This window comes from Balaenoptera acutorostrata, chromosome 5, assembly GCF_949987535.1.
Source record: "Balaenoptera acutorostrata chromosome 5, mBalAcu1.1, whole genome shotgun sequence".
Lineage (NCBI taxonomy): Eukaryota > Metazoa > Chordata > Mammalia > Artiodactyla > Balaenopteridae > Balaenoptera > Balaenoptera acutorostrata.
Genome location: NC_080068.1, coordinates 24265983 through 24292451, shown reverse-complemented (window position 1 = coordinate 24292451; position 26469 = coordinate 24265983). Strand labels below are relative to the sequence as shown.

The following is a 26469-nucleotide window of genomic DNA, read 5'->3' as shown; positions in this document are numbered from 1 at the left end:
CAGCACGCGGGCTTAGTTGCCCTGCAGCATGTGGGATCTTAGTTCCCTGACCAGGGATCGAACCTGAGTCCCCTGCATTGGAAGCCGGATCCTTTTTTTTTTTTTTTTTTTTTTTTTAATTTAATTTATTTTATTTTTGGCTGCATTGGATCTTCGTTGTTGTGTGTGGGCTTTCTCTAGTTGCAGCAAGGGGGGCTACTCTTCATTGCAGTGCAAGGGCTTCTCATTACGGTGGCTTCTCTTGTTGCGGAGCACGGGCTCTAGGTGCGTGGGCTTCAGCAGTTGTGGCTCGCAGGCTCTAGATCACAGGCTCAGTAGTTGTAGCACACAGGCTTAGTTGCTCTGCGACATGTGGGATCTTCCCGGACCAGGGCTCAAACCCATGTCCCCTGCATTGGCAGGCGGATTCTTAACCACTGTGCCAGCAGGGAAGCCCTGGAAGGCGGATTCTTAACCCCTGGACCACCGGGGAAGTCCCTCATTGAGTTTTTGAGAAAGGCAGACATTGGTTGACCTTTGGGATAAGTCTATCATGATAAGCTAGGAAAAGTAGTAGAACTAGCAAAATCTTTTCATCACCTCATTTGTAAAAGAAAACTATGGGCTTCATTCTAAGTGAACTTAAAAAAATGATTAGTACCAATAAACATATTAAAATCTATATTGCTCTTTAGAAATCTTTTAGTACATAAATGCTGCTTGTAAATTGGCTTAGAATTGGGGAGTTGGCTTTGAAAATAATTCAATTTTTTTAAACTCCAGCCTTAGAAATTTTTCGTTCCTTTCCAATTATGTACAAGATATGGGAAAAAGCAGCTCTAGTCATAGTGATACCAGTTGTGTGTTTTGTGCTTTATCGCTTCTTAGGGCATCATTGCAGAGTATAACAAAATCAATGATGTGAAGGAAGATGATGACACAGAGAAGTTCAAGGAAGCCATTGTGAAATTCCATCGGCTGTTTGGAATGCCTGAGGAAGAGAAACTCGTCAACTATTACTCTTGCAGCTACTGGAAGGGGAAGGTTCCCCGCCAGGGTTGGATGTACCTCAGTATTAACCACCTTTGCTTTTATTCTTTTCTGATGGGAAGGGAAGGTGAGTTCTCTAGAATTTCAGAGGGAAGCTTTTGAAACTCTACTGAGGTTTGCCTGCCCTGAACACATAAACCACATCCAAACATCAACAATAATAAATCTGTAGTTGTAACTGAGCCAGCACTATTTTGTGATGACTTAACAATTGAATCCAATCATTTTTGGCTCAATGGTTGTAACGAAATTAGTTATGAAGTAGTAAAGATTCACCAAAGGTATAATTCATTTAGTAGACATGGGCTTAAATCCGTAATAATTGTTAACTCAGAACTTTTGTGGTCCAGATTTGTCTGTTGAAACTAACAAACAGAACAATGATAAATATGGGCACATAAACTCAAGGGAGGTCAGTGAAATTGGGGGGTGGGGTTGTTAGTTTCCAGTATCTTGAAAGGATTTTGAGCAGCTGTGTGTTGACCCAGCCTTGTTGCCTGTGCTCAGCCAAGCTGGTCATCCGGTGGGCGGACATCACTCAGCTCGAGAAGAACGCCACGCTGCTGCTGCCTGACGTGATCAAAGTGAACACGAGGTCCAGCGAGCATTTCTTCTCCGTTTTCCTCAACATCAATGAGACCTTCAAGTTAATGGAGCAGCTCGCCAACATCGCCATGAGGCAACTCTTAGACAATGAGGGGTTTGAACAAGATCGATCCCTGCCTAAACTGAAAAAGAAATCTCCTAAAAAAGTGTCTGCTCTAAAACGGTAGGTGTCAGAGACTTAGAGTCTTTTACAGGCTTTAGAAGCAAGAAACACATCTGTTCCTTTATGAAAGTTAACCTTTTCTGAACAACTTCAAGGGTTCAGAACAGTTTTCCAGGTACAGATACAAAACTGAAAAAGACTACCCAAGGCACTCCCAGTTCATGAAGCGAGGCAGACACGACCAGCTCCAGTACAATGGGATGGGACCTCTTCTGTTCCTATGAGCAGAACGCCATGAGCACACACATGGGGAGATGGGCAGAGTATGTAGGAAAGACCTCTCAGCGGAGCTGCTTGGAGCTGGGCTCTCAAGACATAGTAGACATTACTCATTCAGAGTCAGTAGGATGGATATTTCAGGCAGAGGGAATAACATGATGGGAGAAGCACAAGGGAAAAGCACAGAGGGAAGTTAGTCCATCACATGTGTGAAAGGTGACTGGGCATGAGATGAAGCGAGGCTGCAGAGAGGCCTGGAAGTCTGGATCTGGGCTAGAGAGAAGACGAGGGAAAACTTGATGCTCTAAAGTGTGACGGTATGCATGGAATTACCCCTAACTGAGGTGGGGATGAGGGAAGGAAGAGCGTGTCCAAGGGATATGAGGGCTCAGTTTTGACCGTGTTGAGTTGAGTTGCCTGGAGGACATCGAACTGGAATTGGCAATCATTGCCATACAGCTGGTACCTGACAAGAAGTCACTGCAATTAAAACGCCTTTGGTGATTTGAGACATGTTTTGATAGAGTGACAAGAGGATGGGTTACTGCAGTGGGTTGAATAGCACGGGAAAGGCCAGGCAAGGGCGTTAGGACAGTACAGATTGCTTTTTCAAGAAATTCAATGGTAAAGGAGGGGGCTTGCTCATTTTAGAATGAAAAAGATTTGACCAGAGGATGGTATGAAGTAGGCAGATGGGAAGAGTTTGTTGGTGAGGGGTAAGTGCAGGGACAGAAGGGAGCATGGAGATAAAACTAGAAGAAAATGAATAATTTAAAAAGTGACATCTCATAGGACATGGAAAAGGATGCTTATGTGTGCTGATACATCTCCCTTTGAAACAGGGAAAGGAAGTAGGATGAGATGAGGATGGAGTTGGTTTTGGAGATAGGAGGGAGGGAATTGGAGGGCCTGTCTTTACCCTGTGAAGTCAGAAACTGGATCGTCAGGGGACTGAAGTAGCATAAAAGCTTGAGCAAAGAGGTTTAAATCACTGCCATGATGAACAGGAAAAAGGAACTCATTAGGGAAAAGATCATAATTACCTGAGGACCCAGATGAGGTTAGATACTCTGGTTGTCCTGGAGGTGGGTCATTCCTGTGTTTTGGACAGTTTTATTGTCTACTCAGTGTGAACAGTGCCAGTCAGCAGATTCATGTGACTTGCGTGTATTTGCATTAGGTCGTTCTTAAAAGATAAGGCCCCGAGAGTGGCTCTGGATGAGTCATGGATAAATGTACTCATCTCTTAAGAAATTACTGTATTCTTTTAGAAAGAGAATTATTTCCTGTCCAGGTCTTGTTTTCCTAAGATCCTTTGACATTCACAGACACTGATTGCAAAATGGCTACACAAGGGACCTAAATATATTAAAATAATTTCATTATGCTTTTGGGTCATAGTTTGGAGTTAACGCCAGTAGAAAGCCAAGAAGGTAGGAATAAGTCTCACAAGATGGAGGAGGGGAAAGATGGGCTGGGGAACCTCCATTGCCGCATCATTTAGAGGTACTGAAACTTTTATTTTGTGTGGGGTGAGTTATTTTTGTTGCTTTCCAGCGATCTGGATGCCAGGGCAAAGAGTGAGAGATACCGTGCACTTTTCCGGCTGCCCAAAGATGAAAAATTAGATGGCCACACAGACTGCACCCTCTGGACTCCATTCAACAAAATGCACATTTTGGGGCAGATGTTTGTGTCCACAAACTACATCTGCTTTACCAGCAAGGAGGAAAACCTGTGCAGCCTCATTATCCCACTCCGAGAGGTAAGTGGCAGGTGAAAATGGAACTTTTAGGGTATTTTAAGAGTTTTACTGGTAATACTTTTCTGTGTATCTTTTACCGGCAGTGAGTTGGCTTTTAACCATAGGTGAGTGTTCATAATTCTTTGGTGGAATCTGCCACTCTTTTATTTGTTGTCATGGCTCTAAGTGACCATGGGACCTGCGAGATATTTTCTTCCAGAGACAGCCTGGTATTTTATTTTATTTTATTTTATTTTATTTTATTTTTTATTTTTTATTTTTTTCAAACATCTTTATTGAAGTATAATTGCCCCACAATAGTGTGTTAGCATCTGCCCTATAACAAAGTGAATCCGCCATACATATACAATACGTTCCCATCTCTAGCCTGGTATTTTAAAATGTAGATTTCATTCTTGTTCAGGTAAGGTGAGGCCAACAGAGCAGGAGATGACTGTCATTGAAAAGATTGGTTGTTATACTCACGGATTCCACTAGGCGGGGCACGCCATGCCGTGGGGACCACGCAGGGAAGCACCAGGGTGAGTCAGCCGGCAGAGGAGCAGGGGAAAACATGGGCAAGAGCCTTTATTGTGGTTTCCATGGGAAGAAACAGGCGAGGCAGGGTAAGCAGGCTTAGGATTGGCAAGTTGAATAATTTTGGCAGGCTCCAGGGCAGAGGGCCTATCCCTAGTTGTCTGGTACCTGGCCCTGGGGTGATGAGGGCAGGTCAATGTGGCCCTGAATCCTATTGCTGTAGATTTTATAGAAATTACTGAGGCAGCAAAGCAGGAGGATAAAGTGAAGTGATCAGGGACCTCATTAGAGATTCCAGATGAAGTCTCTCTTTTCTTTCAATTATAAATTACCTTGTAAGTGTTCCATATGACGCACCAAGATTTGATTAAATTTGATCTATATTATAACCCAAGTTGGTAACGAAAACGTGTCTCATTATTCTGTAGAATATTCGGATATAGCTGTTGCCCGTTCCTGGTGGCACAAAGCTTATGGGGTAGAATTCTACTAGAACTCATTTGCCCATGAAAAATAGGTTGTAACCCGTGGGAACCTTCCTAGGTTTTCTGAGGGAGCTTTCTTGCTGTCTCTGTATTCATAATCCTGCCAGATACAGGACATTCCACTTTGACTTCATCACGATGCACATGATGTCTGTGTTTTAGACACAGAACTTGAACCTTTCATTCTCTTGACATCTGTCATTTAATCACAGACGCCTGGTGACTAAAAGAATCAGAAAAAAATCTACTGAGAGAAAAGGAAGTTTTTATCAGTCTTTTAAAATAAGCATTGTTTAACACATGTCTGAAGTGTCATGGGAAAATCCTTTTCATGATAAAGAAGTTGGGTTTTTTTCCCCCAATTTCTCTAGCTTCTTTTGCATTGAGGGAAAAAAACACTTTAATGTGCAACTCCAGGTATCTCGGAGATTCCTTTAAAAAAGTGTAAATATATATCTAACTTGTACATATTTATGAAGTCTGAGAACAGAAGACAGGTCCTGCAATTTTTCCCTTTATGGACCCCAGTAATACCTGTTTGCACTTGGGACCATGCAACTTTTTAGGCAATTCCAAGAAGTTCCTTAGCCTTGAAGGGGAGAAAAGTTTTTAACATTCTACTTGGGAGGAAATGTATTTCACATGAAAATGCTGATGAAGAGGTTGAAGTTGAACCTGTCTAGACTGCTTACATGTGGAAATGAAGAAGGGAAAGAAACTTAACTCTACAGAGTCAGAGCTGCTGCAAATAAACCATTTATCTAGGGCTGGCCTTGAGATTTTCTTCCTAATGTGCTAAAGAAAAAAGTTGTAATGCATTTATCCTAGTTTCCAGTTGGTGAAAATCCTATTATAAACCACCAAATATATGTCGTCATTTCAAAACTAAAACACATGCCCCTCTTTCCTACTTTTCTCCTGACGTGGTAGACTTACTCCATCACACATGCTATGCGTGCACGCGTGCACGCGCACACACACACACACACACACACACACACACACACACAGAGTCAGCCAATGCAGATAGGGTTGCAGTTAAGCTGTTTAAGTCACGTCTGTTCAGAATCAAGCCTTTAAAACTTTGAAGTGGTAAGACGTGAGGGATGCAAAGCCCTGGAGTCTAAATGAGACGTTTGAAGGATTGGTGGTGTTTTGAAAGCCATCCCCACATTAAGCTGGTAAAAGGACCCAGTGTCATCGGTTGTTTCTGTCTCTTACAGATGAAGCAACAGCTAGGAGTCCTCCCTCTTATGGTTCCATGAAATTTTAATGAAAATCAAAGAATTCCTTTACGACAAGGTTTCTCAACCTTGGCACTATTGGCATCTTGGGCCGGACTTTGTTGGGGGCGGGCCGTCCTGGGTCCTGTGTACTGCAGGATGTTTAGCAGTATCCCTTCCTCTACCTATGAGATGCCAGTGGTGCCCTCCACTTGTGACTACTAGAAGTGCCTCTAGATGTTGCCAAATGTCTCCTGGGGGGCAAAAATCACTCTCGATTTATAACTACTAATTTAGAAAGACCAGCAAGGTGATTCCAGCTCCAGTTTGATTTGTTATGAGCTGTTTTATTTTATTGGAACAGGGCTAAAGAATCTCAACTTGCCTCAGTAAAATAGAGGAGGTTTCTACAGAGATTTAAAAGTGTTGTGTTCTTTCCAGTGCGGCTAAGAGGTTGCTGTCGGATAATCCCTGGAAAGTAATATTCTTGGTGTCCTGTTTCTTTTCAGGTGACGATTGTAGAAAAGGCAGACAGCTCCAGCGTGCTCCCCAGTCCTTTATCCATCAGCACCAAGAACAGGATGACCTTCCTGTTTGCCAATTTGAGAGATAGAGACTTTCTAGTGCAGAGGATCTCTGATTTCCTGCAACAGACGACCTCCAAAATATACTCGGACAAAGAGTTTGCAGGAAGCTACAACAGTTCAGATGATGAGGTCTGTGGAAGGCATCTGCAGGTGTTTTGGCTCATCTTATTACTCTTCCCCGGGGGTGTTCACCTCCCTGTCTGTTAGTTTGATCTTGAAGCTTTGCAGCTGTGCTAAGATGAACCACCTACTCTGATGTCCAGAGCAGTATCTCATTTAAATCTCATGGAGTTTATGTTTGGGATCATAGAGCCGGACAGAACCTTAGAGATCATCTGGTCTAACCCTCTTCTTTCACTGTTGAAAGCATTATTAAGTAATTTGTCCTGGTTACATAGCAAGTGACTATGGTCTATATAAGTGACCTTGTTGGGAATGGTACAGAGGTCACTCAAAACTGAAATACAACATCATTATGATGATTTTATGATGATAAAATACAAATTATATCCCTATTGAATTAGGCCCTAGACATCCAGGGAAACTGGGGCCCTGAAAGATATGTAATTAGCTCAAGTGATAGAGCAACTTACTAGCAGCTAAAATACATTTGCAAAAATGGTGAGCTCATGAGTAACATCCCTGCCCCTGTCTTCCTGCTCCAAGCTTCTGTAAGCATTTCTGAGGCACCAGAAACTAGAGAGGAGGTGAGGGAGGTGGTCCCATGAGCAGCTGATTCAACCACATCATGCTTTGCATGCATACTAATCAGAGAGACACGTGGCCAACCAGTTTGCTGTAAAAATGCATCTAAAATACAGAGGAAAACTATTTTGGGCATTGAAGCTCTGTGGCCCATGACCCCATCTAATCCCTATTGAAGTGCTGGCTTGCTGCCTTTCTCCTGTTTTGTCACGTCACAAGAAACCTCTTGGGAACCATGACGTAGCTATTGGTGTCTGTCCAGAGGACGCTGAAGAAGTAGATTCTGTAGCCAAAATGGTTCCAGCATCTTGTTGCTCTCTGCATCGGCAGGTGTATTCTCGGCCCAGCAGCCTCGTTTCCTCCAGTGCCCAGAGAAGCACGAGCTCCGATGCTGACGGTGAGCGCCAGTTTAACCTCAATGGCAACAGCGTCCCCACGGCCACACAGACCCTGATGACCATGTATCGGCGGCGGTCTCCCGAGGAGTTCAACCCGAAATTGGTGGGTGCCGCCTCCTCTTGCCCGGAACTTTCTATATTAGAACAATAACGTTGAAAAAATCTTTGTAAATAAAAGTAAACGCATCAATATGTCAATAGATATTTTCCTACAAGTAAAGGATATTTTGTTGAAGAAGCACAAATGACATATAAATATAACATATAATGACATGGTTATATGTCATTGGGTTTCAGAGTGGCTTGATCGTGGAAGGAGACGAGTTATAGAGGGTACAGCTGACATTTTTTGGTCTTGTTTTTAACTATTGTATAAGTCAGCCAACAAATAAGTACATAATGTCTCAGGCCACGTTTAAAAAACATCCACTGTTTCACTTGGAGGTATAGACATAAAGCCATAAATATCATTTGCATTCTGCTGACTCATCTCAGGTAAGTACAATTCTGACTCTAGGCCAGAAAATTTCATGGCAGATCCACGGGCATACACGTGTCCTATCTGGGAAGGACTCCAGAAAATCTGAGTTCTTTGTTCTCATGAATTCTGTCCAGAACTTAACTGCTCCACTCACCAGGGAAAGTGTTCTGACCTTCCATCGAACTTGTCCTAACCATTGTCGAAGTACTTTGGGATGTAGTGATGCTTCATTATCCCTTTCAGGCCAAAGAGTTTTTGAAAGAGCAAGCCTGGAAGATTCACTTTGCTGAGTACGGGCAAGGGATTTGCATGTACCGCACGGAAAAGACACGGGACCTGGTGCTGAAGGGCGTACCCGAGAGCATGCGCGGGGAGCTCTGGCTTCTGCTGTCAGGTATGGCCGGGCTTGGGGTGGGAGCACTGGGGACCCCGGAGCTGCCCTTCCGCCTTCCATCGTGCCTCAGGGCTCTTTCAAATAGGTAACCCCCTGATTCAGTGCTAGATCGCAGTTCCTTGCCAGAGTGTTGAATTCCCTCAGCAAAAATACAGGACACATAGTCAACAGACCAGATGTTGAAGACACCATCCCTCGAGTCCTCATAACCTCTTCTATTCCTTCACTAACTCTATTTAGGATAAAACAGAGACTGAAGAAAGAGTATAATTCTTTGTGATTTTTGGAGTCCGTTTTCCTCCTTTCCCAGCTGTGTCAGCTTCGTTGAGGATGTTTAAGTGTGGCACTCCATCAGTCTTCGTTGGGATGGGGAAGAGGGTAGAAATGAAGGAATAAAAGAAGCTTCTCCTTGATTTTTGCCACCTCTTGAATTTGCTGGTTATCACTGGAGACCGGGAAGAGAGGCCAGAGTTAGCCCTGGGAACGAAAGCCTTCCTGGATCATACACTCCAAGCTGGAGATGCCGGGAAGGACAGAAGGGGACGTGTCCTGGACCCATGGGAAAGCTGTGTCCATCCTCACTGGCCCACTGCCAGGCTCATACCCAAATACAACACCGTCAGGTTAAACCTTTGAGCCCTGCTACAGAAGCCAGAGGTCCTTCGGGCTAAGCCCATCATTCCTTCCTCCCAGCCTAAACACCCAGTCTATGCCAGGGATCTATTCTGTCACAAACATCAGAGCATTCCTTTGGGTGTCACCAGTCTTTAATATATAAATCAGTTACTTTACCTGGTTAGAAGCTTGAAATGTAATCGTCTTAAATAGGCCCATGTGAAAATTTTTATTTGAATGTGAGGTGGTCTGACACAAGTACTATTATCAAAACCTTTTATTTTAAAAATGACATTAAAATTAAAAGCATAGTTACCAGACTTACAAGAAAACCTTTGGAAAAAAAAAAAACCTGTAGCTCTTTCTAAAAGTGGATATAAATGACAATTGCCTATAATGAGATATATTATATCCCAGAAGTAGGGGGATAGAATCCTGAAAAATAATTGGTTTTATCTGTTTCATGTAAAACTAGTTTGTTCTATCTTCATTTACACGTCTTGTTTTTCATTTGCTTTACGTACAGCAGCCATAGCTCCTCATTTAGAAACCCAAATTTGAGTCAAATCATTTCTAGCTACCAATCCAGCCCAAGAAGATCCTTACCATCCAGTCTGCTGTCTTCCTTGTGTGTGGCCAACAGGTCACCTTGACAACCTGATTCAGATCGCTGACAGAGTAAACAAAAAATTCCATTTTCATTTTATTCAAATTGGAAGTTATTTACAGCCACATTTTAGATGAAAATGAAACACATTAGCCGCCAGGGAAACAGCCTATGACAGTCCACAGCCTTGTTATAGACACACATTCAGAGTTAGACCCAGCGTTTTCTTTAACTGTGATGGGCTATGTGAGGCCAAAGGGTATTGTGGTCTACACACCGTCTCTGTTGGGTAGAGAACTGAGCCCATATTTGCACCCAGTGCACAGGGCGTGGGGTTCATATGGAGGCCAGCCCACCCACGGGGAGAGCCCAGCCCCCAGCAGCGGAGCCCCGCCTGAGTCCTGCCCTGCTTCCCATAACTCTTAGGACCCCTGTACCAGGGCCTGGCTCGCTGTACCCACTGAAGTGAGGTGCAGGCCAGACGGCAAGAAGTCCTTGCAAATCTCCCTTGAGAAGAGAGCCAAAGCCAATGTTATGTTGCCGTCAACCGGACTGCCTTTCCAGGGCAAGTGTGAGTGATGAGGCTGGCTCTCTGGGTGACCACCTGTGGCAAGGACTGGGTCAGCCCAGGGGTCTAATTCCTAATCAGTGAAACACAGATCAGTTTACCCTGTCATTAAATACGTGTGTGTGTGTGTGTATAGTGTGTATATATATACATATATATATTTAACATATATGTACCTATTCATTATATAATATGTACATATATGTATGTGTATTTTTATCTGTATATATATATGTGTATATATATATAATTTATACTTACGTAAATTATATTTAACTAGATTTAGATTCAAATGTTTGCATCCAGAGTTTTTCTGCCTTTTTGTTTTTTAAACTTTGTTCTCATAGAATTTTTTTTTTAATTTATTAATTTATTTATTTTTGGCTGTGTTGGGTCTTCGTTTCTGTGCGAGGGCTTTCTCTAGTTGTGGCAAGCGGGGGCCACTCTTCATCGCGGTGCGCGGGCCTCTCACTATCGCGGCCTCTCTTGTTGCGGAGCACAGGCTCCAGACGCGCAGGCTCAGTAGTTGTGGCTCACGGGCCTAGTTGCTCCGCGGCATGTGGGATCTTCCCAGACCAGGGCTCGAACCCGTGTCCCCTGCGTTGGCAGGCATACTCTCAACCACTGCGCCACCAGGGAAGCCCCTTTTCTGCCTTTAAGAATCATAAAATGCAAATCTCTCACCGCAGTGCTTCTCACCCACCTCTCCGTCCTCGCCCCCAGCACTGAGGAGCTCCCCTCCATAGCAGAAGCTCGTCACTGCCGGGGATACCCTCCCCGCCCCCTGCAATGCTACAACTCCTCCGTGTATCCTAATATCTCCTCTTACTCTTCAGTATGGCTGTTTGTGAGCCCTTCGAAGCTTATGCTTTAGCAAACAGTTTTCAAACTTATTTTGAGAAGCAGACCCTCCTTTTTCAAGTGAAATCCTAAGGAAAACCCCAATAGAATACAAACAAAGCTGCTAGGTTGAGGGAAGGCTGAGGCAGGTGAAGCCCCAGTTTGGCTTTCTCTGCCCACCTCCCTTTTTTTCTCTGAGCAGCCCCTCAGGATTGTCTGTGGAAGTTCCTTGGGACACAGTTTTTAGGTTGGAAACCTCTATCTTAGGGAGGTTTTTTTTTTAAATTCATCGTTATTAGTTTTTTTACTGAAGTATAGTTGATTGTATTAGTTTCAGGTATACAGCATAGAGATTCAGTTATCTTTTTTCTGATTTTTTTTCATTAAGGTTATTACAAGGTATTGAATATAGTTCCCTGTACTATACAGTAAATCCTTGTTGCTTATTTATTTTATGTATAGTAGTTTGTATCTGTTAATCCCATCCTCTTAATTTGTCCCTCTCCCATCCCCTCTCCCCTTTGGTAACCATAAGTTTGTTTTCTATGTCTGTGAGTCTGTTTCTGTATTGCATATACATTCATTTGTATTATTTTTTAGATTCCACATATAAATGATATCATATAGTATAGGGAGGTGTTGTTTTTTTTTTTTAATTTATTTTTGGCTGTGTTGGGTCTTCGTTGCTGCATGTGGGCTTTTCTCTAGTTGTGGCGAGTGGGGGCTACTCTTCGTTGCAGTGTGCGGGCTTCTCATTGTGGGGGCTTCTCTTGTTGTGGAGCATGGGCTCTAAGCAGGCAGGCTTCAGTAGTTGTGGCTCATGGGCTCAGTAGTTGTGGCGCACGGGCTTAGTTGCTCCGCGGCATGTGGGATCTTCCTGGACCAGGGCTCGAACCCATGTCCCCTGCATTGGCAGGCAGATTCTCAACCACTGTGCCACCAGGGAAGCCCCTGTAGGGAGGTTTTTAAACAGCCTCTTACTATGGAACGAGAAGAGAGAAGGAGGACAGAAGTGAATTTACAATCTGGCCATGATTGCAACAGACACATCATCATGGGATTTCGTAATTATCTCGCAAGTGTCCTTTGAGGGGAAGGAAGGTGAAGAGTCTGGGTCAGTCAGCTGTGGTTACAGACCAAGGGCGGGGCTTCCACTTTCTGATGTTGCGTGTGTTGGGCATTTCCCAGGTGCTATCAACGAGAAGGCCACGCATCCCGGGTACTATGAAGACCTCGTGGAGAAGTCCATGGGGAAGTACAACCTTGCCACGGAGGAGATTGAGAGGGACCTGCACCGCTCCCTCCCAGAACACCCGGCTTTCCAGAACGAAATGGGCATCGCCGCTCTGAGGAGAGTCTTAACGGCTTATGCTTTTCGAAATCCTAACATCGGGTATTGCCAGGTGAATGTCACAGAGGGGTGAGACTTTAAAAAAATGTTTTATTAGCCAGTAAGTAATGAGAAAGGCGTTATGGCTAAGAGAACTATTACTGCACCAGGGTCTCTCGACCTTGGTACTGTTGACATTGTGGACTGAATAATTCTTTATGTGGGACGGTCCTGTGCTTTGTAGGATGTTTAATAACAATCCTGTTGAGTAACATGTTTAATAGCATCTACCCACTAAACGCCAGTAGAACTCCCCAACTGTGACAACTAAAATGTCTGTAGACGTTGACAAATGTCTCTCAGAGAGCGAAATCTCCCTGAGCTGAGAACCACTGCGCTGAGGTTCTCAGCCAGGAGACAAGAGTGCCCTTTCTGGATCCGCCACCGTCTGGTGACCTAGCTGGTCACTAGCTGTTCCTGAGCATGCCTGGGCACCAGGCCTGGATTCTAGGTTCCACAGTGCCCCTGCTCTGCATCTCCTAAGCAACTAATGTCCTTGAGAATGTAACTTTTATATGCTATGGTTATATTTTAAGGCACTTTAAAATAAATGCTTAATTCAGTATAAAAAAATGTTGCCCATATCCCCGCTACAATTATCTCTTATACTAGGTACAGATACCACAATTTGGGAAGCTCCGAGATAATGTCCTTAGATTTAAAGGCCACATACATACTCAGAGAGACCTTCCCTGACCATCTAGCTAAAAGATAAAGCAGGCTTAATTCCTTTACACCTCTACACAAACATACACACACACATACACACACACACACAGAGCACAGGTCTCCCTGTACCACATTTTATCTTTTTGATAGCACTTAATTTAAATATACATCCAAATTGATTAATCAACCTTTACGTTTTTATTCTCTCTCTCTGACCCCAGCATTTATGCCCTGTGAGACTTGTCACCACTGTGTCCCCCCTCCCCCAATATTTAGTCCAGAGCCTGTTACCAAGTAGACCCTCAAAAGAACTTACCTTGACTGAATGACTAAGGAACTAACCATGACCATGATCGTGGGCTAGGCAGGTTAATTCTCAAGTAGAATTTTACTAATGATTTCACTTGGGAAGCTATTGAGTAAGGCTTACAAGAAAGAGCCTATTAGACCAAAATTCCTTTTTTTTTTTTTTAATTAATTAATTTATTTTTGGCTGAGTTGGGTCTTCATTGCTGCGCATGGGCTCAGTAGTTGTGGCTCACCTGCTCTAGAGCACAGGTTCAGTAGCTGTGGCGCACGGGCTTAGTTGCCCCACGGCATGTGGGATCTTCCCGGACCAGGGATCAAACCCGTGTCCCCCGCATTGGCAGGTGGATTCTTAACCACTGCGCCACCAGGGAAGTCCCCAAAATTCCTTTTTTGACGTTTATATTGTTGAAGCCTGATGAACACTTACTGGTTTCTAGAAGATCAAAAGAAGTACAGGAGTGACTTCCCTTCTAATATAATAGAGTTCACATTTATCTTTTGATCTTCCTCTTTTTAATTAAGAGGACATTAAAGTAGTTGAGCCTTGAGTGGTTGTGAGCTATCTGATAATATCTTTTAATAAAGTAGGTTACTTTAGAATAAAATCCCTGTTACTTATCACTACCATCCTTATCCAGATGGAAATAATGGGTGAGGACTCCGGCTTTGAAAGGTTTCATTGTTCCCCGAGGAGAGCCTCAAGCCATGTGTACTTGGTTTAGACACAATTATGGAAGATTAAAAAGGAACTAGTTACCTCACTGAATTAAGGATTAAAAACACGGAGATTTTTAACAGGTTAAAAGCTTTGTCAAATAGCCTTTGGACAAAGCTTTTTTGAATGAGGGTTTGCGTGCACGGGTGGGCTCAGCCCTTGGTGAATATTGGTGTTCACGGAGGCTCTCAACAGTTAACAAGCTCAAGGACTAAGGGCTTTAACATTTTTAAAGGGTTGGAAAGAAGACAAAACTTGGAAGAAAATGTGTGTGTACTTGCAAAGCCTTTAAAAGTTTATTATCTGTTTTTTTACGGAAAAAGTATGCTGGACCCTGTGGGACTAACTCAGTCATTTTTCAGGTTAACAAGATTGTTTGTGTGTTAAAATGTAAAATGTGTTTGATGACATCTTCTTTCATCCCTTTAGGCCATGAACATTGTCACATCAGTGCTGCTGCTTTATGCCAAAGAGGAGGAAGCTTTCTGGTTGTTGGTGGCTTTGTGTGAACGCATGCTTCCTGATTACTACAACACCAGGGTGGTTGGTATGTGAGGATGCAGTTAACATTTTAACCCTTATCTCATCAGGAAAATGTTTCTAGAACCGGGATACCAGCTGGAAGCCCATTTCCAGTCACCATTGGTCAAAAGAGTTTCAGACTACTGCAGCGTTCTAAGATGCGAACGAGAGGGCTTGAATCAATATAGATTATACACAAAGGAGCCCCATGGAGCTTCTCCCCATGGAGAGAATACACGTGTCTCACTGTTTTAGAAAACACTCAATGTGGGTGTCAGTCTGTGCTATGTGAGAGCTACACCAAGCACACAGATCATCAACCCAAAAAGGTTTAACAATTCTTTCATGAAGAGCATGGAATCTATGGAAAGCAGAAGTATTCAAAAAAGGAGTGGGCAGAATAGCATATAAAAATGTATCCAGAGCTCAGTTTCTAAGGTATTTTTCAGAACTGGTTTCATTGCAAAGCAAACAACGGTGGTGAGCATTTAAACAAATTATTGGCATTTCTCCTTATAATCCCCTCCAGTGTTAGACATTCATTTTAGCGGGATAAGCTTTTCATTGCTAGTGTAGCAAAAGGTATGCTTTATGCTCCCCTCTTGTGTTCTGTTTTCATTTCTAAACTTTTGCACGCTAATTTGACTCATTGGAAATACTCTCCAGAAATGTCTACAGCTGGAATGCTTTTAAATTGAAAAAACAATTGTTCAGAGAAATGATTCCTATGTGGGGACCATGCATCCAGAAGAGCGATTTTTTTTTTTTTTTTAAAGAGTCTGCCAAGAAATGAGGCTACTTAGATATACATTTCATGCCTAACTGAACATCATGTTGCCAACAAAAAAAGAAATTGTGTGCCAGGAGAGTTTTGTAAATTGACCTTTTCAACAGCCTTTAGAGTTCTCATATTATTGCTCGCTTATGGTAAAGAAGCAGGAGAGAAAGACCCCAGAAAGAGAGGATGTAGCCAGAACTCATCTGGTGACTTGACTGTGCTGACACCTTGGTCTAGTAACACAGTAATTAGAGTTCTGTCTCAGCAGCAGTTGTGAACTGGATTATTTTCGTCAAGCCATTGGGTTGGGTTCATTAGTGAGAAGGTGCAGTTGGTTGACCCATGGCCTTTTGCGTCCACCTCCACTGCAGGTGCCCTGGTGGACCAGGGTGTCTTCGAGGAACTTGCCCGGGACTATGTCCCACAGCTGTATGACTGCATGCAGGACCTGGGTGTGATTTCTACCATCTCCCTGTCCTGGTTCCTCACACTGTTTCTCAGCGTGATGCCCTTTGAGAGTGCAGTTGTGGTTGTCGACTGTTTCTTCTATGAAGGAATCAAAGTGATATTCCAGTTGGCCCTGGCTGTGCTGGACGCAAATGTGGACAAACTTTTGAACTGCAAGGACGATGGGGAGGCCATGACCGTTTTGGGAAGGTATTTCTCACTTTGAAAACTACCTTTGGGTTTTCTTCCCTGTCCTTTATTTGTTATTTTTTTTTTTTTTTGGCCGCGCCACGCAGCATGTGGGATCTTAGTTCCCCCACCAGGATCGAACCCAGGCCCCCTGCATTGGAAGCACGGAGTCTTAACCACTGGACCGCCAGGGAAGTCCTCTTCCCTGTACTCTCCATGTATCTTTTTCCTTGGTTTCACGAGTCTTAATTGGCCTGATGGTAATGATAATGCCCACTTTTCTCTGTGGCTGAGGATTTCTTTTCATATGCTTTGTCTTTAGAAGTGAAGGCAATCAACTCTACTTCAATTAAAAAAATAATACAATTTTAAAAAAAAAGAGGTGAAGGAAATTTTATTCTGCTCTTAAGGAAATTTTAGTCTTTTGTTTTGATATGCAGAGTTTGCAGCAAATGGGTGGACAGGTGTAAAGGGTTTCGCCTCCCAGTGACGCCGGATTCATTTCTTCTTCCAGGTATTTGGACAGTGTGACCAATAAGGACAGCACGCTGCCCCCCATCCCTCATCTCCACTCCCTTCTCAGTGAGGATGTGGAGCCCTATCCTGAGGTCGACATCTTCAGACTCATCAGAACTTCCTACGAGGTAGGTCACGTTCCCTGCCCGAGCATCACAGCACTCTGAGTGCTGAGCCCGAGGGGCTCGGCTGGACGTGTGCCACAGCTTCCATTGCTAACCCAGGGGCGTCCCTGCTTCCCTCCGCCTTCTGAGAACTAGTTGCCGAAGCAAGCAGCTCCCTGCCAGCTGACAGCTTCGAGCTCCAGAGATGGACACTGAATGGATCTAATACCACAGAGCAATTGGCATGACCAGCTCAGGCCCTCCGGTTCTTGGCTTTGCCCACCCTGAAGCCTGATCGAGTAGCAGCTCCTATTCAACTCTGGGTGGGTTGAGGAGGGACTGTTGAAAGCAAGCGTGGGGAGGTTGGCCTGCACAAATCAGCTCACTTCCCATGCTCATGCCAAGTCCTTAGGTCTTCTGGGAAGTACACAAGCCAATCCTCTTACGTCCAAGACACATAGAATACTCTATACCATCCTAGAGAAGAACCAGAGTCCTAGGATTCCTCTAAAATCGCTTGGCCTGGGTGTGGGAGGGTGCCTCCTGGTCCGTGATGACCCCAGATGTGGTCCTGAATCCCATAAAAGAACTAACGAGCGTCTAGAGGTGAAGGAACCACGGTCCTGTGTACCCCATAGCACTTGGGGTTTGTGGCGCCCCCCAGGACTCAGTGCCCATGACATCTCATGGTTTGTTCATTTCCTGATCATTAAGAAAGAGCATGAATGTTCCGCTCAGCACACTAGGCCCTCTCCTGATGTTTTGGGATCATATGACTGGCGATTGTCAGCATTTCAATTAGCAACAGCCTGGATATGGGAGAAATGGTGAGGAAAATCTCTCCTAAAGAGAACCGAAAATGTGGTGCTTTTTAAAAAATCGGCATGGATCCAGACATCTTTTCAGAAATGTGTGTCCTTAACTCAAAATGGGAGAAAGACTGGTAATTTATTATTTCAGTAAATTTTCATTGACACTCCATGTATATTGAAAACAAAACATTTTTGGTATGTTTTAGAATCATAAAAGTAATGCAGGTTTATTGTAAAAAAATGTAGAAACTGTAGAAAAATATGAAAGAAAAAACTATATCCTGTGAGCATCTCACCGTATTTCCCTCAAGTATGGTTTTTTTAAAACTTTATTTTAATTAATTAATTTATTTATTTTTGGCTGTGTTGGGTCTTCGTTGCTGCACGCAGCCTTTCTCTAGTTGTGGCGAGCGGGGGCTACTCTTCATTGCGGTGCACGGGCTTCTCATTGTGGTATCTTCTCTTGTTGCAGAGCATGGGCTGTAGGTGCGTGGGCTTCAGTAGTTGCGGCACACAGGCTCAGTAGTTGTGGTGCACGGGCTTAGTTGCTCCATGGCATGTGGGATCTTCCCAGACCAGGGCTCGAACCCATGTCCTCTGCATTGGCAGGCAGATTCTAAACCACTGTGCCACCAGGGAAGTCCTCAAATATGTTTTTATTTTTGCAACTTACACTTAAAAAATAAGTTTATACTAAAAAGTGTTTTGTAGCATTCCATTTTTTACTTAAAATATATCACGAGCATTCTCTGATATTTAATATATTGTTTGCAGGTTTTCGTAGATTCTTAATAGTCTGCTTTAATGAGGTGCCAAAAGTTATTTAGCTGATCCCTTTTTGTTAGACATTTATTTTGGTTGCTTCCAAATTTTCAGTACCATATGGCAAATTTGTATGGTATTATTATGTATTTACATAGTATATAATATGTATGATATTATATATTATATGATAAACTAGTGCATAAATAATACATCTCTGAATTTTTTCTTAGAGTCCATTCTTTTTTTTTTTTTTTTTTTTTTTAAATTTATTTATTTAATTAATTAATTTATTTATTTTTGGCTGTGCTGGGTCTTCGGTTCGTGCGAGGGCTTTCTCTAGTTGCGGCAAGTGGGGGCCACTCTTCATCGCGGTGCGGGGACCGCTCTTCATCGCGGTGCGCGGGCCTTTCACTATCGCGGCCCCTCCCGTTGCGGGGCACAGGCTCCAGACGCGCAGGCTCAGCAGCTGTGGCTCACGGGCCCAGCCGCTCCGTGGCATGTGGGATCTTCCCAGACCAGGGCTCGAACCCGTGTCTCCTGCATTAGCAGGCAGATTCTCAACCACTGCGCCACCAGGGAAGCCCTAGAGTCCATTCTTAGGAATAGATTTACAGTAGTAGATCAAAAAGTATGAATTATTTCCAAGCTCCTGGCACACACTGTCCAATTTCTTTAAAAATTGTCCCAATTTATATTTCCACTAGGAGAGATTAAGGATGGCTGTCACTTCACTCTTTCCAAAACTGGTTATTATAATGCATTTTTTTAAAAATCATTGCCCCAGGACTTTTGGATAGTCCTCTGTCAGAAATTTTGGATGATTATTTTTCCCAAAAAGAGCCCATGTGACTGAAGGCAATAGTTACTATTATAGCTGTGGGTTGTTTTTCTAAAGGCATCCCCTGAAACCTTTATTTTAAAGAGAATTCTAGACCAAAGTAATAAAGCTTGGTATATGGAAACTCAGCTTTGTTCTTGATAGCAGATAAGCTAAGGTCTTGCTGAGGTCAGCACTTGGCCCATTTTTAATAGGAAAGAGAGGAGAATGGAGACAAGACCAGGGCTGGTCTCCATTTCCATCCTGTCTGCCTGGTCCCTAATGGTGACTCTTAGGCTGCCAAATATCCTATCACAGGACACAGCAGCAGTTTCCTTCCTCTGCCTGGGAAGACAACCCCGTTTATTTATAGCAATGCCTACATTACCTGGCCTTTCAATACATGATGATTGGTTTTTTGTTTTCTCTTCTCTGCTTAGTGTCACTGCCCTGCTCGTAAGTTTCCATTGCCTTCCCAATGCCTTCTAGGCCATCCTAAAGAAAACACCACAAACACTTGCCTTTCTTTTTTTTTTTCCCCACCTATTAGATTGATGGTCCTCAATTCTGCCTGTGCATTAAAACCACTTAAAAAAATTTTTTTTAAGCCAAGCTTTTAAAAATATACATTCCTAGGCTCCATTCTAGACCAGTCAACTTTGTATTTCTGGTATGAGGCCTAAGAATAAATATTTTTTTCAAGTTCCCAGGTGATTCTAGAGCCCGGTGAGGGTTAAGAATCACTGCCCTAGATGCAGAATGGGGCCACTAGACACAGAGGCCCATTATAACCTGGTTATACAGCACAACACTGGTGTTCTGAAGCAGGCGACTCATTGCTTTCTGTGCTTCAGGATAATTAGTCAGGAAAATAGAAAAGTAGGAAAAATACCGAAAGCACATTCAGCCTTGAGATCCCTAGGTTGATGCCAGTTGATCAGCTTTCTCCTGATGAGTAGAGATGGTAACTTGATTCATAAATGCCTTACTCATTGTGAAGTTCTACCGAGCCCCTCCTGGAAGGAAAGGTATGGACAGTCTGAGAGACAGTTTTCTTCTGTGTGCACCCCGTGTGCAGTTTTGTTAGATACACAGACATAGAAGACAAAGTCCCGGCCTTCAGGTTCACCCACAGACTGAGATGAGCTTCCTGGAAGGCACGGGGCACTTTAATAAAAGACCTTTCAGCAGACGCACGACCACCACAGTTTCTTCACATTCAAGACGACTTGCCCAGGGCGTCTGTGAAATGTTAAGCGGGGAAAGGAGGTGGCTGATAAAACACAAGGAGGAGTTTGTGCAGAAGGACAGACAGTTTTAAAAGTTCAGAATAAAGTGTCAGCTCCTTAAAGGTGATGATAACAGCTGTCACTCAAAGAGAACCCACCTCTTGTGGGACAGGTGCCGGGTGCTTCACAGCCCCACCAGGTACATGTTAACACATTTTAAGGTGAAAATTTAACTTGAGAGAGGTAGAGCTAGTTTTCCCAAGGCACACAGTTAAGAAGTGGCAGAGTCAGGAGCCAAATAAGAGCTCCCCAGCATTAAAGCCAGAGCCAAGGAGGTTTGTCTGGATAGAACGGAGATGGACTTGTAGATGTACATATGGACAGGAGTTCAATTGGTCCAGGAGAGGCTGGTTAGTGGAGAGTCTGAAAACCACCAATTGATTTGCCAGGCACCCAAGAACCACTGGAAACTGAGGGGAGTTTTTCTTCAAGTACATTATTTCTCAAGCTCCCTGTGCAATAAATTGGGGTGGGGAGAGCTGAAGGAATAGACTAGCAAGGGCGATACTACAGTTTGCCATAGTTACCTTATGTGACAATGGCTTTTCTAGCCCTTTCTGCTTGGCAAAGACCTCCAATGACATAGTCCCCCTGAGACACATAAATTTAGTTACAAAATACAGGCCTGCTCTCTGACAGAGTTATGAAGGTGTCCCATGGGTATGAATATTGCGGTGAGTGCAGACTTCTTTAAGATCAGAGGGCTTTAGAGGGCAGCCCATTCAGCGAACATGGGGCTCCAACAAGCAAGGTCCTCACACTGACTTCATATCCTGGTCCCCTCCTGTCTTCTCCTTCCTCTTCCTCCTCCTCTTTCCTCCTCCCAACTATCTGTTCCCCCCACGCCACCGCAGCACACAAGGACACAGGTACAGACAAGTGCCATCACCACAGAAGGCAGGGCAGAGTCTGGGGGAATCGCTCCTTCAGCTGTATTGGAGAATCTCTCTACCATCTTGGTCTCAGCCTCCTATAACTTTATGCTGATTTCTGTAAATCCAAAGACCCACATTCCACCCGTTTCTCCACTCTGTCCCCTCAATCTTCCAAGGCAGAGCCTCACTCTCTGCCTTGGGCATTTGGAGATTTTCTGATACAGAAAAAGACTCTCAAATGTGAGTCTCCTTTCATACCCATATTCGTGAGATAGCTCAGTCCTCTGGCTAACAACAGTGAACCCCGTACTATATACTGGGAAAATAAGGGCTCCACAAACTAAGAAACATATTAAAGGCACCTTTGGCATAATTTCCATGACCTAGTCTTATTTAAAAACAGAAATGAACCATAGAGTTTGGATATTAGAAATGACACTTTCTTTTTGTTTCAATAAGTCTTGCTGTGATGGGCAGATTTGTTCAGGTCACTCCATGGACCTATGGCCTAAACTAAGATTTTTTTTTTTTTAAGCTTCAGCATTTAAATATTTCTGAGTCCTCTTGAGGATTTAGAAAGGAGGGGCCTATTGCACTTGATGGAGCCCTTGTGGTCTCTTTATCTGTCTGTATCTGTATCTGTCTGTATCTGTCTTCCATCATCCCCGTCTTCCCAACAACGCAAGGGAAAGCTTTGGAGGATGAAGGAAATCACAGAGATGCTGTCCAGCATGGGGGGGGAGAACTCTTGTCCCACCCAGGAGTGATGCTGGGGGTGGGAGAGCCCACAGAACATAAACTGGGAAATTGGGATAGACTTGTCTCCACCTCATTCTTTTATCTGACTTTTTCCTCGTCCTCAGTCTGTCGGGGGAGAAAGGGAACATTGCACGCAGGGCAGGTGAGATGGTACAAAATGAAGGGCTACAAACCTACCTGTTAGTTGGTATCAGCAAGCAGGGGGGCAAAGCAGCACAAAAAGGACGTATCGCCTGCACTGATAATAGTCTCTCAGCTCATAAAATCGTTAGGCATCAGATTGGAAAATGAGACACAGGCCACAGGAACATTCAGAGAAAAATTGAGTTGGAGAAGAGTTGGAGATGAGGATGGATAATTTTACTGTTTAAGGAAGGGGAGACTTTAGAAAATTAAAATAAGCTTAGGTTCCCTCACACCCATCACCAAATTCTATTTGTTACAAAGAGTATTGTTAAATTAGTGAATTCATTCTTTTGCTAGAACTGAAATTCCTCCGGAATTTCCCTTGTTTTGGGTGATGGAAATGCAGCCTCCAGGATCTACTGAGCCAGCGTTTGTTTGCCCTATTTTTAGCATTTCATTCTGTCAGAGCCCCTCCAAAAAGGTGGGTGGTGGAGGAGAGGAGACCACAACCCAGTCCTCCTCATTACCCATTTTCCTTTAGAAATCCTCCGGAAATAACTAGGCAGGAACTTGGAGTTTAGGGTTTCCTTTCAGGTTGGGACCATTTGCTCCAGATGGAAGGGCCATTGTATGTATTCCATTGTGTTCTGTGTTCTACTGTGGCCAGTCCCTGGTCCTGCCTAGCAAACTGCAGGGTCCCATTTCTAGTCAAGGAATGGACGTTAATTAAATATAAAATATACCAGGCTCTTTGAAGGTCAGGCTTGGGGGGAAATAACTCTTTCTTTAGCAATCTGTGAGGATCACCGAGCCAATGTTTACTATGAGTTGCTATTACCAGTACTTTATATTAATATATCTTTATCTCTAATGGCAATTCTTCAAGGACAGTTTTGGGGTCTCATTTTACAGAGGAAGAAACTGGGAGTCCGAAGACTTGACTGAATTGCCCAGAGTCACACAGCTAATTAGTGAAGGAACAAGAATTTGAATCAAATTTTGTCTTGCTCCAAAATTTATGTTCTTTTCTACCCAGAGACAAGGAAAAACCTATTAGCCACTAGAACAGTAGGTGGTGGAGTTATAAAGCCAATGACTGAGCCTCAAATTGCAGCGCAGCCCCTGTGGGATGCTGGGTAGCTTATAGAACCTCTCTGAACCTCAGTTTTCCCATCTGTTAAATGGGAGTAAGAGTAGCAACTCATAAAGTTATTGTAAGGAGCCAATTACATGGCCTGTTAATGTCCCTGCCAGTTGTAGTGCAAGAAAATTTAGTTTCCTTCTGTCTCACAGCTAATGTTTTTTTGTTGATCAAAGGCATACTATATAGCCTGGTTTGAAGTAAATCCAGTCTTCCATCTTCAGCATGCACTTTGCAGTGGATGCTTTCCACTCTTCTGTTAGGATCAAAAGAGTTACCTTTCCTGGGAGTTTAAATCCCATCCAAGGATTTAACCCAGAATGAATTAAATATGGTATTTTTCATCACTAGTGGCAACTCCTACTAACAACTTTTGAATTCTGGCTTCTAAGTGGCAGTAAATACTGCGTCTTTCTATATAATGGAGAGGATTCTGGTCTTTAGAAGATGCTTCTCTGGAGATGAGAAAATTCTTGCATAAACCCTGCGTTTGTTAGGTCAAGACCCTCCCAGCACATAAGTGGTGAAAGTTCCACTGGCCAGGCTCCAAAATGTCAGTGTACGCTCTTGTCTTAATTATCGGAAAAGAACGCCTGAGTCAAAACTCAGTTCTCTTTCAAAACAGAGGGAAAGTATTGAATAGATAGAAATAGAAAGCACTAGAAAGGTGGGGTTTTTCGCTGTTAACCCCAATTTGGGGAAATTATAAATTATATAGTTCAGAGTCCACCATGTGGAATAACCTATAGAGAGATGCCGTTTCTGGGGTTGTCAGATAAGATACAGGACTGACATGGCCTGGGACGTACTTACAGTAAACAATTACTCTTGTTTATCTGAATCAACAATTTAACTGGGCATCCTGTATCTCCTGTATTTTATTTTCTGAATCTGGCAACCCAAGGCCTTTATTGAGTACTAGCTGTGCTCTGTAGCAAGTCAGGGAGGTGACCCCTGGGAAGTCTCCCAGGGGTGGGGCTCTGAGTGCGAATGCTAGAATCAGACAGCCTGTATTCAAACTGGGCTTCACCACCACGGCTCCGGACATCCGGGCAAGTTAATGCCCAGGTAATGATTTTTGTTAAACTTCCGTTCCCTCATCTCTGAAATGGAGATAAGAAGAGCACTTACTTCCTGGAATTATCCTGAGGATTCAGTGTGTCCGGCAAATAAGTGTTGAGCGCTTGCTGTGAATCAGCACCTGTCCTCCGCTCTGGAGGACACAGTCTCTGCCCTCACAGTAAGGGGTGAGAGGTATGGTGAATTCAAGTAAGAAAGAACACAGCCAGGGCTTCCCTGGTGGCGCAGTGGTTGAGAATCTGCCTGCCAATGCAGGGGATACGGGTTCGAGCCCTGGTCTGGGAAGATCCCACATGCTGCGGAGCAACTAGGCCCGTGAGCCACAACTACTGAGCCTGAGCGTCTGGAGCCTGTGCTCCGCAACAAGAGAGGCCGCGACAGTGAGAGGCCCGCGCACCGCGATGAAGAGTGGCCTCCGCTCGCCACAACTAGAGAAAGCCCTCGCACAGAAACGAAGACCCAACGCAGCCAAAAATAAAATTAATTAATTAATTAATTAATTTTAAAAAAAATTTAGAAAGAACACAGCCAGGTAAAAAAGATGGGGATATGCTGTTTCTCTGAGGTTTGTGTGTCTGGTGAAGGGACATTCAGCAGAGACACAAATGACTTGGGGGAGCCAACGCATTGTATCTGAGGGAAGCAGTTTCCAGGCCGAGGAGGGGCTGGTGCAGAAGCCCCTGCTGGCAATGGAACCACTATGACGTGCTTGAGGAGCAGCAAGGTGACTGAGGGGGTGAGAAAAGGGTGGTGGCAGGTGATCAGAGAAGTAGCTGGGGGAGGGAGGGAGAGGGTGTAGGGCTAGGAGGCCTTGGTAGGACTTGGAATTTGACCCCGAGTGAGCTGTGAAAACGCTGGAGTTGTGAGCAAGGGAGTAGTACCATGTCTCAGGATTTAGAAGGACCACTCTTGCTTGTAGGGGGAAAATAAAGGGGGGCAGTGCCTCAAAGATCAGTTTCGAGGCTATTGTAAGGCAGCAGTGGCTTGGATCAAGGTGGTAACGGTAAAGGCGGCGAACAGTGACAGGGAATCTCTAGGCAGTAGGTGTGTAGAGGTCTGAAGGCTGAGCCCCGGGGCTCCCCAGGGTTTCGAGATGGAGAGGGTGTGCAAAGGAGACAGAAAAGGAGTAGCCAGTGAGGCATAAACAGAACCAGGAGAAAGGGATTAAATGATGGAGAAATGTCTGTTTAGGTCTTCCACTCATTTTTGGATTGGGTTGTTTGTTTTTTTAAACAGTGAGCTGCATGAGCTGTTTGTATATTTTGGAGATTAAGCCTTTGTCAGTTGCTTCATTTGCAAATATTTTCTCCCATTCTGAGGATTGTCTTTTCGTCTTGTTTATGGTTTCCTTGGCTGTGCAAAAGCTTTTAAGTTCAATTAGGTCCCATTTGCTTATTTTTGTTTTTATTTTCATTACTCTAGGTGGTGGGTCAAAAAAAGATCTTGCTGTGATTTATGTCAAAGAGTGTTTTTCCTATGTTTTCCTCTGAGGGTTTTATAGTGTCTGGCCTTACATTTAGATCTTTAATCCATTTTGAGTTTATTTTTGTGTTTGGTATTAGGGAGTGTTCTAATTTCATTCTTTTACATGTAGCTGTCCAGTTTTCCCAGCACCACTTATTGAAGAGACTGTCTTTTCTCCATTGTATACTCTTGCTTCCTTTGTCATAGATTAGGTGACCATAGGTGCGTGGGTTTATCTCTGGGCTTTCTCTCCTGTTCCATTGATCTGTATGTCTGTTTTTGTGCCAGTACCATACTGTCTTGATTACTGTAGCTTTGTAGTATAGCAATCTACAGATTCAATGCAATCCCTATCAAATTACCAATGGCATTTTTCACAGAATTAGAACAAAACATGTTACAATTTGTATGGAAATACAAAAGACCCCAAATAGCCAAAACAATCTTGAGAAAGAAAAACAGAGCTGGAAGAGTCAGGCCCCCTGACTTCAGAGATTTGTC

The 26469-nt window shown here is 43.7% G+C and overlaps 1 protein-coding gene across 4 annotated transcripts in view; it reads left to right on the top strand.

Annotated features, from left to right (window-relative positions):
• Positions 1-26469, top strand: part of TBC1D9 (TBC1 domain family member 9) — a 109477-nt gene that overhangs the window by 64244 nt on the left and 18764 nt on the right. For 3 of the 4 annotated variants that reach the window (XM_057547063.1, XM_028168315.2, XM_057547066.1), the window contains 10 exons: positions 868-1096; positions 1537-1798; positions 3575-3782; positions 6516-6743; positions 7629-7799; positions 8421-8571; positions 12390-12604; positions 14714-14831; positions 15956-16241; positions 16735-16864. In XM_057547063.1, the coding sequence (XP_057403046.1) occupies positions 868-1096; positions 1537-1798; positions 3575-3782; positions 6516-6743; positions 7629-7799; positions 8421-8571; positions 12390-12604; positions 14714-14831; positions 15956-16241; positions 16735-16864 (1998 nt within the window). The remainder of the gene's footprint in view (positions 1-867; positions 1097-1536; positions 1799-3574; positions 3783-6515; positions 6744-7628; positions 7800-8420; positions 8572-12389; positions 12605-14713; positions 14832-15955; positions 16242-16734; positions 16865-26469) is intronic. The other variant, XM_057547065.1, reaches the window with a different exon arrangement.